At 42.8% G+C, this 12,322-nt stretch overlaps 1 protein-coding gene across 1 annotated transcript in view; it reads right to left on the bottom strand.

The window, feature by feature from the left end:
* Nucleotides 1-12,322, bottom strand: part of EXT1 (exostosin glycosyltransferase 1) — a 186,195-nt gene that overhangs the window by 15,592 nt on the left and 158,281 nt on the right. Inside the window, exons 2-4 of the mRNA XM_076329198.1 lie at nucleotides 9,659-9,752; nucleotides 6,765-6,872; nucleotides 2,836-2,955 (exon numbers count right to left, since the gene is read on the bottom strand). Of these exons, the coding sequence (XP_076185313.1) occupies nucleotides 2,836-2,955; nucleotides 6,765-6,872; nucleotides 9,659-9,752 (322 nt within the window). The remainder of the gene's footprint in view (nucleotides 1-2,835; nucleotides 2,956-6,764; nucleotides 6,873-9,658; nucleotides 9,753-12,322) is intronic.

Here is a 12,322-nt window from a genome sequence, read left to right as displayed (position 1 = left end):
ACATAAGAAACCTAGCTGTCTGTCATGATAGAGGGGAGAAAAGACAACTTGGCAGAAAGAGAACAGAAAAGTATAAAAAAAGATAACATGGAGGACCAATCAATTAAAATGCAGAGTGTATAGCATTGCACATATTGCAGAGACAGCAGCTACATGGTCTCTCCAATGAATGAGGCATGACAGGAAGTGTAATCAGAGGAGGAAGGGGTTAGGATCTCTGGTGAGATCTCCTTTTTCTTTTTGGAATTCATTAATAGTCTAATATTTTTGTCTCCCTCATCCTCACACTTCAAAAAGTTGACATATTGCCTTAATCATCGCTGCTTCTCAACATACCCCGGCCAAGCATCAAACATTTCTTGTCTGTACTTTGTGCTGTCCCTCTCCCCTCCTCTTCCTGAGTGGAGGACTGAGCGTGCCGTACAGGGCTTTAAGGAAGTTTTGGGTTTGTTTTCAGAGAAGACCAAGCTGAAAAAGTGTAGATACACTGGAGCATGTGTCCGGATGGTGTTTGTAGCAGTCCACTGCTGCGCTGCCAGTGGTCCCACTCACCAGCCTACAGCAGACACTCATGAACATCGTTTCCTAACCCACACCATGTCCACAGCACCAGGCAGTTCCTCTTTGCCTGCAATATGGGGTTGCTGGCCAAATGATTCAAACCTCTCATTTTGGGCTATAAGCTGTTTGGCTTAGGCCACCAAATGCTGTGAGAAGATCAAGGACCTTAAAATGTGTCTTAATGTTTTCAGAGGTGTCCAGGATAAAGGGCAGAGGAGAGCTGTGATGTCCTTGCAGACACCTGAGTTGGTGAAGACTTTTTCTGTACTGATATCCTCACACCTGGACATACACCAGCACTGCAGTTAGCAGGCAAGTGATTATTCTGATGGTATCTAGCACCATCAGAGCACTCTGACACAACAGTGTTACAACAGAACATGGATAACATCCACCAGAAAAAAATAATCCTGCTAGGAATTTACTTCCAGACATCAGATTTTAAGAAGAGGATATACTGCTTGCAGATTTCGGACACCAAAAATCACTCTCAACTGTTTTATTCCTTTCCTAAGGAAAGTTAACTCAGGACTTTACTTAGGCAAGTTGAAATGTGAAACGAGTATCTGTTCATAAGAACAGAATCCCTCTTAGGTGTCTCAAAAATTTCTGAGAGTCCTGAATTAAAAAATAAACAAAAAAACCCTCAAACCAAAACCACCCTTGCAAACAAATGAAAAAAACCAGAACATAACTTCAACACCAGGCGTATATTACTCGGTTTCATTAAATTAAACCTTCCAGGAAAATTTTTGTTTTCACTTTAGTTTTTCTCCTCCGAGCGGAAACTCCAGCTTGCTGGTTGCCCAGCTGCTTCAGCTTTATTACGGGTTTTGCTGTCCCCTGGGCACCTGTGGCCACATGGGCCAATGTGTCCCAGTGCAGCGCTAAAGACACATCTGTGAGCGTTGGAGCTTGATGCAATGGACACCACGGCCAGGGGGGCTGCAGGTTACGTCCCCTCGAGACCAGCCCCAGCACAGGCAGGAGAGGTGCAGCGAGGACAGCCGTGCGCCCCTCTCCTTTTAGCAATCCCTAACGATAACAAGGTGCGTGTAGGGAAGGGGCAGATGATACATGAGGCACCCTGATTTCCCTTAAGGGTACTTCTGTAAGGGTAAATTAGACTGCGAGCACTGGCACGTGGTCTTCCAGCTTTGTTAGTCCGATCCTGGCATGGGCTGTGATAATTATCACTCTCTCATCAGTGCTTATGGGGAGTTTGAGGATGCAGACCAGTTCCCAACAGGCAGCACAGATGAAGACATGCTCTTCTGGGCGGAGGAGAGTGTTGCGAGGATAGCTATGCCAGGGGCTCTGAAAATGTTCCCTGGCTGGTTTTCTTCACTGGCACAGAAAAACCTAAGAGACTGTCTTGCAGCAGCTGGAGGTAGATCAGCCATGGGCAACCTGTACTGCAGGCAGCAGCACTCATTTGCAGTTTTCAGGGGAAAGCAGGCACAGCGGGAAATGTGGAGCTTTACAACTGTGCACAAAGACGGACGCAATTGCAGAAGCATTAGCATAAGACGAATGCATTTGCACCTACACAGTAAGCCACTTTCAGTGGTAAAAGTGTGTCAAAAATTTATGTGGAAAATTGCAAAACAATTAGAAGAGAAACCTGCTTTTGAAATTGTAGCCTGGGCCCTACTTCTAAAGAGCCTTTCATCTCTCCTCTGTCTCTGAACTCAGAAAGGATTCTCTCCACATTTGAGATCATCTGTCTCCCTGTTTAATAGCAGTCTGATTATGATTATTTATTAATATTTTATAAGGATGATCAGGCCTTTCCCTTATCCTGTGTGTGAAGATAAGACACAGTGATTTACAAGCCCCCCCTTTTCCTTCAGCCAGACCAATGGCCCCGTCACAAGGCATCAAAATGTTCAGGAGTGGTCAAGAAAGAGCTTTACAGTAGTATTTTTTCCAAAATGAATTCCAGAAAGGTTTCTTAAAGAAACACATTCACTACCAATGACAAGGAACAGTGATTCATAAGCCATAAAGCCTTGTGAAGGCAAGATCACACATAACAACTTTTCCATGTGTTCAGTCACTCACATTTTTCATTGTGTCAGTTTTCTAATGTAGATTACGATAATGAAGAAAGTATTTCCTTAGGGGAGAAAACTTACCAAGATCCTGAGCTTTTTTCCCAGTGACCAATTGCATGTCATGAAAACCAAGGTCTGACGCCAGCTGAGGACAGGAGCAGCTGGACAGGTGCAGAAACCTCGCTGCTCGGCAAGGTCCCAGACAATTTTTACTCACCTCTAGTGTAGTCAATACAATCTTCTCAACTGAAGAAAAATAAGCCTCCCACAAGAACTGTGTCTGCTGTCTAAGTGCTAGGATTTTATCCTGATGGATAGACCTGATTGTAGAAGGAATCTGTAATACAAGATGTAATATAGTCAGAAGCTTCAGAAAACAATGCAATCTCATCAAATTAATATGCTGCTGACAAGCCCTCTCCTCTATTAGCAAGCTGCACAGCTTCAGCACTCCTGTCTGACAGAGATGCCTGTGTCAACAGTTAAAGCCTTGATGTAAAACGAATGAGACACAGCCCTTTATAACCTTTGGTACTGAATATGAATTTTTTTTTAATCTGCTTTCTTTTAGTTTTTGGTTATTTTATGGTAACAAAATTTTATGGCTCTCCCCAGCGCTGTGGCATGGCACAGTAAGGAGCTCCTCCATACATCCCTCATGCACAAAGCTTTTCATGGACTAGTATTTCAACAAACTAGTACCTGCAGGTCTTGAGAGTCCAACAATAATCCCGACTCTCAAAATATATTAAAGGGATCTGGAATTGCATTTACCGCAGCACGGCAACACTAAGTGCCCTAAGGAAAACATAGCAACACCTTAAGTAAGACTCCACTTTTTGGGAGCCTGTGGATCAAATTGCATTTTACTAATTACTGTGGGTGGAAAGAATAACGTCTCCCACACCACCTGTTATTCACAAGGGGAAACACCGCTTCTTTTTTCCCCTCTCCATTAAATCAACACGTTAATTCTGGTATAAGTTGTCTTACAAATAACCCAAATTGTCCTGCTGCAACGCTTTACCATTAAAAAAGTAACTGCTCACTGGATCAGGAGGGGAGGGCTTCACTTCTACGTCTTTCCCCATCCTCACGTCCCTCTTCCACACTGGGGGGAAACTAATGTACGTACGTATCATTCTTTAACTTAGGACCTTGACCAAGGCCTCCAGTACACCACTTTGACAATGCAAATTGATATTATCAAGTGAATTTAACTGCAGTTTGCTTCAATTACAAGGGTTACTCACAGCATTAGAAAGGCATCTAGGATATGTTGCTGATTTGTCTTCATTTTTTCTAGGAATGAAGAATTGTGCTTTTGTGCCTACTTTTTTGTGATTTCAAATTAGGCGACTGTCGTGGTTTAACCCCAGCTGGCAGCTAAGCACCACACAGCCGCTCGCTCACTCCTCTCAGACACTCATTTCTCATAAATCTTTTACCTAAATCATTAGTTGTAAAAGCATATACCTGGGCTGTGTGTTGCTTTTTGCACATCCCAGCTCGTTCGGAAGTTTACCTGCACCCCACCACATCCTGCCCTTTCCTGACCAGAACACTCTTTGCTTATTCCTAAAATATTGAGAGGTGGCAGTGATCATTATTTGCTTTCACATGCTCCTGAATCAAATGATTTCACATGAAACATTTTCCTGAAGAAAATCTGAGATTTTAAGAATTTACATGTAAAAAATTTCCACAAGAATCAGTAAATTCTTTACTGCGTTGTTTGCATCCAGGTCTGGACACTGTCCCACAGGACCACGGCTCCACAGTGTCAGATGGGTGCAGTGTCAGATGGGACAATCTCTGCTCTCTAAGACCTTCGTCTCTTAGCCCTTCATCATAGAGACACTGCTAACTATAATAGAGAATTTGAGCTTATAAGAGAGTTAGCACTACAGCAAGGTGGAACAGAAGAAAATGGTCAGACTGTCGAAGATGGTACTTTATGTTCCTTCGCTATAGGCCCTTTAGGTAAAATATAGGTCTTTAGGTAAAATATTCCCTGCAAAACTAGTATGAAAGATAGAAGCTAAAAACATGTATTAGTACATGTTTTTCTAACTGATCACATCACTAGTCCAGAATGTTAAATAACTGCATCAAATTTCATCTTTTTAGGTGAATATTCTTTCTTTTCATTATTTTTCCAATAAGTTCCAATAAGAAGAGGGATAATGAACATCACCTGTACTGGCTGTATGCAGATGTGTATTGATCACACCTGGGATCATTATCAACAGCAAACACATGATCAAAGTCACTTCACAGTGGTGATACGGCATTTTTTCTATAAACTCATTCATTTCTTTGCATTACGTGCAACCTTGCGTGTGTGTGCATATGTGTGAGCAAGAAATAAAATCAATACTCATTCCCAACTACGCCTGTTGAAAGGGAAGGCTGCTCTTACTGTGAAGGTTACTGAAAGAAGTTATGATTTTACAGACCACACCGTGCTTGCGAGTGCCTGCAAACACAGTGCTAAGGTTAAAAAAAAGCCTTGGTGCCTGCTCCGTTACAACAGCTGGGAAGAAAAATCAGAGCTCCCATTTTAACTGCATTTGCCTATTAGTTATTAATCTACTTGTCCAGAAAGACAGGTGGGGAAAATGATGCATTAATAGTAATCTGGCAGGATTACACTGGAATTATTAGAACTGGACGACGTCTTAATAAAAGGTCATTTCAGTAATAAGTAGAGGGAAGGGAAAAACCACCCTGCACAAATAAATGCAGAAAGGCTGGATTAAGCTCTCCTAGTGCTATGATGAGGAGAATATGCAAATAAAAACATCCGAGCTGCTCTCAAACAGGAAATGAAAAACTGTAACATAACAAAAACATTTCCCAGAGCAGACATTCAGGCCTTCTGCCAGCTCTTTAAAAACACTGTTAATAACGGTGCAGTAGCTGTTCAATATGGAAGCAGCTGTGAAGAGAACGAATGGCATGTTACCAGAAAGCATGAAGATCAGCAAATTATTATTATTTAAAGAGAGAAATAATTTTGCTCAGAAAAATGTGCTGTCCACAGAAGCAAAAATCAAATGGCCCTTTTATATTTGCAGCTTGTATCACATTAAGGAGAATAGGCAGCACTTTGCAAGGCTTGCTAGGCCAGCTCTTCACAAATATTTACTTCTTCAGACAAGTAAATAGGCATCTAATGAGATTTTCAAAGGTACTTCATTTTTGGGGTGCCAAGACACCTGTACCTTTGAAGGCTTCTCTCCATGGATGACAATAGCTTGCCACTTTGGAAATGTGTTAAATTCAACCATTAAAAAAAACCCCTCTTAGTGGCTACTTAGTGGCTATTCCAGATCTTGTGGATCTCAGCTTCATGCTGGGCAATGGCGTTTTATCAAATGCTACTTTGGGGAAACCAATTTTTCAAGAAGTTTTCCTAACATCAACTTCTCCACATACTTTACAGAATGTATTTAGACTACACAACCCACTAGGGAAACAGAAAAAAAAAAAAAAATCTAGTGAATTTAAAACCAAAGTAGATGCTGAAGGTAGCAGGGAATTTCTAACTTCTCAGCCCGCTTTTGTTCCATGAGCTCAAGGAGATTAACAATAAGTGACATGAACACTGCTTCAGAAAGCAATGCTACATAGTCCAGACATCAGAAAAGGGACAGCTTCTGCTTCCCACAAAACTGTTAGGCGGTAACTCCTGCCTGAGAAAATACCTGCTTTCCTGAGGAGTCCCTTCAGTACTTGCCAGCCAGACACACAGCGCTGGTGGGACCCCTGAGGATAAACCATTTCTGAAGGACTAGAGCAGAACCCGCCTTCAAATGTTTTCTCTCTCATCACAGCACCCGGTCCAGGACAGCTCTGCCTCAGAGAGGCATCCAGGTGCTCCACACCAGAAGAAATTTCATGCTCTTAGGAAAAATAAGTGTCTCCTGCGTTTTAAGAATGTGGCCTGGTGGCTGCAATGACCTTCAGGTCAAAAAATGAATGATGTCATATTAATGAGTTCATAGCCAGTATGACACAGACAATCCCTTCATGATAAAAATTCTTTTACAGCCCTGACCTTTTGGATTCATCTTCCCTGTCCATTTAGATGGCGGCAGCAATAATCAACTCATCCACTGAAGGCCACGGTCTTTTTCTTACCTGTAATAACAATCTCTCATCGCCTATGACGGCAGCTTGGTTCCAATCAATCACTTCCGAGAACGGCAACTCCCATCCGTTGCTGAGCATAACTGGGACACAGGCAGCCTGCACGCACACAGAGGCATTGCAGCCGTTAGCGGGTACCTGACCATTAGGGCAAGCTTTGAGGTTCGCACCATTACTGTCATTTTCTGCACAAGCTCTGAGCCAGCTCTCGGAAGGTGGTCAGAAGGAGACGCAACGTGGCAAAGAACACCAGAAGCTAGAGTGCACAGGAGGGCAGCCCAATTTTTAAAATTTGTTATGTTTTTCCATTTTGCGCTTATTCATATTCACTGAAAGGTGGGGCTTGCATGGAGAGCGGCATCTGAAATCTGGTGCTTACACTGCCAGACGAGGGCAGAACTGTTAAAATGCTGCAGATGTAACCCCGGAGAATTTAATACAAAATGATGGCCACCCTCACTGCTTTGTGGACCATTCAGCAGGGAGCTAACTCCCTCAATTTTTATAGTATGTTGCAAGACAACCCTACAGAAAATATAGATCATATTTAATTCCAGAGCACTTTTTCCACAAAGGAGTGAATTCCCTATCCTATTTGATATCAGCTCTCCAAACAGAGGCAACCGCACAAACACAACTTATCTGTCATCACCTGTCTACAAAAATAAGAATTGCTTTCTGTCTTAAACCAAACAAAAAGCATACACATTTAGTATCTATTTCGTACCAGTATGATCTGTCTAAATTATTTAATCTTTTATGAGTTGCACAAGTTCCTCTTCACAGACAGCAAGTTTGCGAATATTCAGTAAATAGGGCAGTATTTCCGTAAATAAATGATCGCCACTATGTTCTGGTCAGCCGGATCACAACATAAGATCCAATATGGTTTGGATGTGACGCAAGAACCTCCTGATGTGATGCAAGAACCTATTACCAGAGCATCTGCATCGAGCCTGTGCTCTGGTTCAGTTTCTTTTGGATCAAGCCAAGCTTAAGTGCTCTGAATTTGGTCCAGACTGGGGTCATTCCCTCCTGTACCTCCCAAAAAATGGTATAAAGGGGAACTTTTCAGACTGCTGTACCTTCCTTGGTAACGTATATTACACACAGGATCTTAGACTGGTCGAGTCTCTGCATTACAGCAGTGTTTATAATGTATAAAGAACTGTGATCTTCTGTAAGGAAATTACATTAATGCATGAAAAAAGCCAACCAGAAAACACTTAGCAATGTGTTTTCATGTTTAAAACATTCCACTAATGTGGATTACGTCTTTCAACATGACCTGGAGCCAGACAGAAATTGGGAATTCATCATAATCGGTGAATACTGCTGCTAGCCTGCTAGGAAAATCCTCGGTGCCTCTAGTTTATCATCATCGACCTGGAGCCTCCAAGTTCTGTACAGTGAGGTACGCTCCCTGCTTTCTTCTCCTGAGACGATGTATCTAACAGAAGCTGCATGACTTGTGGCCCAGATGAGAGAAGAGCTGAGCAGTGCTCTTCAGGAGGATCTGAAGTGACTCGTCATCCCAAATAAGCCAGTCCCACTTCTTCCTCTGAAGAGGCTGGACAGGGAACAGCACTTTGCAGGCTATTAATCTTCTCCTGAGTAGGAGCAAAGAGGTAAGTGACAGTCCAGAACTTGGATCTCAAATGTGACAGCAGGTGTAGGGTTCAGTGGTTAAACCTAAATGTCCAGCGCATTTGGGAAGCTCTAGGGTATCCAAGAAACCCATCAAAGGCTGGCAGACATGACACAGGATCTACTGGAGACCTTCTGAAGAAGCAGCAGAGAGCCAGAAGGGTACCCCTGGGCTTCTAAAATGACATTATACACCTACACTTAGGTACCTGAATCCTGCTCTGCATTGCGGTAAACAATACTCTCTAATAGTGGCTGGGACATTTTGTGGTTGATGAAGAAAAGTAATGTGATGCTATTCATTAACAGCTTTACTGCCAATGCTGGGACACTTCCCAAATGGCAAAAGGACACCCAGAGGCAGGACCCTGTAAGGCATCCTCATTTGCTATCTCACTGACACCAAGAAGGGCCTCAACCTCCCCTTCCCTCCACTCCAGCCCCCCTGGAAATCCAGATGCCAGTCCTAGAGGGGAGCTGCAGCATCTCCCAAGATGTTCTGTATGGCTGACTGAAGATCCAGGACCCCAGGGCTGAGCTGATGCTTGCCAAAAAAAAGGTCACAGCAGCTGCAGCTGGAGTAGGTCAGTGTCAGGCTTGATCACTGTGCTGCCAAGCCTCGCTGCCACAGTGACTCAGGAGCCCCTTTGCGTTGCCCTCTGCTGCTGGCCAACAGCAAAAAAGGGAGACCATTAACAAAAATGTTTTTAAAAGGTGAAGGGGATTCAGGTGCTGTCCTAGATACACTGTGAAGTCATCAGCATATATCCACCTTCATTTGAAGCTTCTGTCTGGGGTTTACAACCTCCAGGCAACCTTCTGCATGTTCAGCAAGCACCATCTCAAGACAGGCAATGCATAAGCAAGTCTGTTTTGGCTAAGCAAAAACAAAAAGCTATTTTTACTGCCCCAGGGCTTACTTGTAGAGGCCAGCGTCTCCCACGGGAAGTCTCACAGCTTGGTAAAATACTGCTCTAAACCGGTCCAAACTTTCAGCCTCACCACATCCAGGGAAACCCTTTTTCTGGAGGTAACGCAATTCAACCTTCAGATGAGCTCAGTGCTCAGCCCCTCCTGGGAAGAAGCTGCCAATTGCTCCAGAAGTATGAATAGAGGCTTTCGCAAAGTGGATTACTGTCCGCTAGGGAAATGAAACACATTTCCCTCCTCCCCACCTCCTTGCTATTGCACACTGAATTGCAGCCAGCGTAGCCAATGCTTTAAACTGCAGCTCTTACCTGCAAGGCTTCCAGAAACCTGAAAGAGCCAAGCCTACGGCCACGGGGAACCAGACAGAAAGTGGCATTGTGCAGCATTTCACGGTAATCATACCTAACAAGAACAGGGGAGAAAAGAGAAAATTCAATTAGCGGTGAGTCCTAGAGTAACTGGGCATGAAAATGCAAACAGCTGTTGAGACACATCTGGATAAAATCATCTCCGACCAAGACCGCTCACCACCAGGTTAACTAGCTCCCTCCGTGCACGCGTGTGTCAGCCATCTCTCCGGCTCCTTTTTGTTCATCCTCAGGAGCAACCACCATGGGAGAGAGCTGGGAAGAGTGGTAATGAAACTGAGGAGGAAGGAAATAATTTTGCCTTTGCAATAATCAGCCATTTCTATATAAACAGGCGTGCATGAATTCTAACAACAAACATATTAAATATTTTGATACCCAAGCATTGTTGCGGCACTTCTGTGACCCTGATTTCTATTCAGATTTAGTCAAAGTCATGCACAACTGTGTTCATTTCTGTGCAAGAGGTTTGTACAAAGCAAAAAATATCCGAACTATGCCAAAGAAATCTTCCCTTATCAAGCAGACACTAAAAAAGGGACCGGGGGTTACAATGGCTCACTTGGTGGTTATTGTCAGGTGTGGTGAGAGGGATAAACTGCCAAATTTTGGCAATTAACCACATAGCTGCAATGACCCCTGCTCCTCCAAATTAAAACTTTAAGTGCTTATAGACACTCCTGGGGTTTTTTCTGATTCCATCAATCACCTCAAAACCATTCACCAAAACCACACATCAAATCCTAACAGTTTCCAGCCCGTTATTAGCTAACTGCACTTCCAGCAAACCATGGAACTGTGAAAGGCATCAACCTTGTCTGAGACAAAAGGATCCAGATTAAACACCCTCTGTTCTCCAGAGCGTCCTGGACTCTGCAGACAGGTGTTATTTTGACAGTAACTTGTGGCACCGAAATTTTCTAACACTAATAATCTAATTTAACCGTAGCCTGCAGGCAGAGCAATTATTTTTTGTATGTGTGTATATGTGTATGTATGTATGTGTGTATATGATTATATTTTATATATAAAAAAGTCTGGATCGACGTTTGTATTCTCACACAGGCCAGACAGATGGGAGCAAGCCAATTTTCAATTATAAGCTCCATCTTTAGGAAGAGACATCTTGCAAAGGCCCATTTGCTTAAACAAGCGTGTATAGCTAATTTGCACAAGAAAAGGTCACTGTGAATGGATTAAGATTATCTCCACCGAGAGTAAAATAAAAACCCTCGTTGCATTAATTAAAACTACAAAACAGACTTCAAAGTACATTTTTTTTTAAAATCCTATCTCAACTTTGGTTAAAATACATATATACATATTCCATCTGAGTGGCAGCAATTTCTTTTTCTCTGTGTGGGATAATGATTGGCAGCCATGTCCCAGCTCACCAGCCAGCAGTGACACAGTACATAGGGGTAAATATTAGGAAACTGGAATACCAAAAAAATAAAAAAAGTTGCCATTTTTAAGCATTCCTTTTTTACATACCGAGAGGTCTGAGGCTCATCGCTTTCACTGCATATTGTATGACAGAAAATGTTTATAAATACCAAAACCAGAATACCCCGAAGGGCTAGAATACGCCAGTCAGAAGTCCCCCATCATTAGCTAGCTAAAAATGTAAAATCCTGTTAATATCCCAGAATGCAACAATATCCACAAAACGTCGATGGCAGAACCAGAACACAAAGAAAAGCAGAGAACGAGGCCAGCGCAAGTGAGTCCTCCATATGCCAGCGACATCTTATATTGGGCACCTTTTCTTTCAGATCTAATTTGCTGATACTAGGATAGATTTACAAAGGAAAAAAAAAGAAAAAGATTTTGTTGGCCATTTCCCACCTGGCAACCAGTTAGCGTCTTGCTCCCATTTGTGCGTTTTAAAGCCTAATGTGTGATTTATTGCTGAGCTCTGGAATAGCACTGTTCATGGTCATCAAGCAATTTATCTACATCATACGTACACAGAGAGCCTCATCCTAACCTTTATGTATGGGCACAAAATTTCCACTCACTTCAGGGACAACCTGCAAATACAACAGGAGCAGACCCAGAGTAAAGCAATATCCATCGAGAGCTGCTGCAGTGAATGAATTGCACCAGAGCTTCTCATGAACAAATTTCTCTGCAATTTCAACCCAAATGTTTTAAGGTGACTCGACACGATCTTTGAGCACAGTGCTAAGGGACTGATTTCCAGTTTAATCCCCCTTAGCGACCACTCCAGCATCAAGCATGTATTTGAAATCCTTACACACAAGATGCTAATTTTACTCCGACTAGTTCATGGGTAGCACGCAAAGCAATGGGGACACCCTGCCTTAGCTCAAAGACAGAAGATAGCCCAGTATGTTTAAATACAAATTCAGAAACGCCTTTCACACAACACATCTAGCCAGCCACAAATACATAAACATCTCTGTCAAGCTGCAAGCATAGCTTTGTAATTTGAAGCATTGCTTGCAGAGGAAATAATTTACGTGTACCAAATAGTACTTCAGAGTCGAGTCTGCAGCAGAGATCATTTCATGTTTTTCTCAGACTTCCAGGCAGCATTCGGAGGAGACCTTGGCCACAAAAATGTCACCTGGTGAATGA

The sequence above is a fragment of the Aptenodytes patagonicus genome, chromosome 2 (assembly GCF_965638725.1).
Source record: "Aptenodytes patagonicus chromosome 2, bAptPat1.pri.cur, whole genome shotgun sequence".
NCBI lineage: Eukaryota > Metazoa > Chordata > Aves > Sphenisciformes > Spheniscidae > Aptenodytes > Aptenodytes patagonicus.
This window is presented reverse-complemented; position numbering and strand designations above follow the sequence as displayed.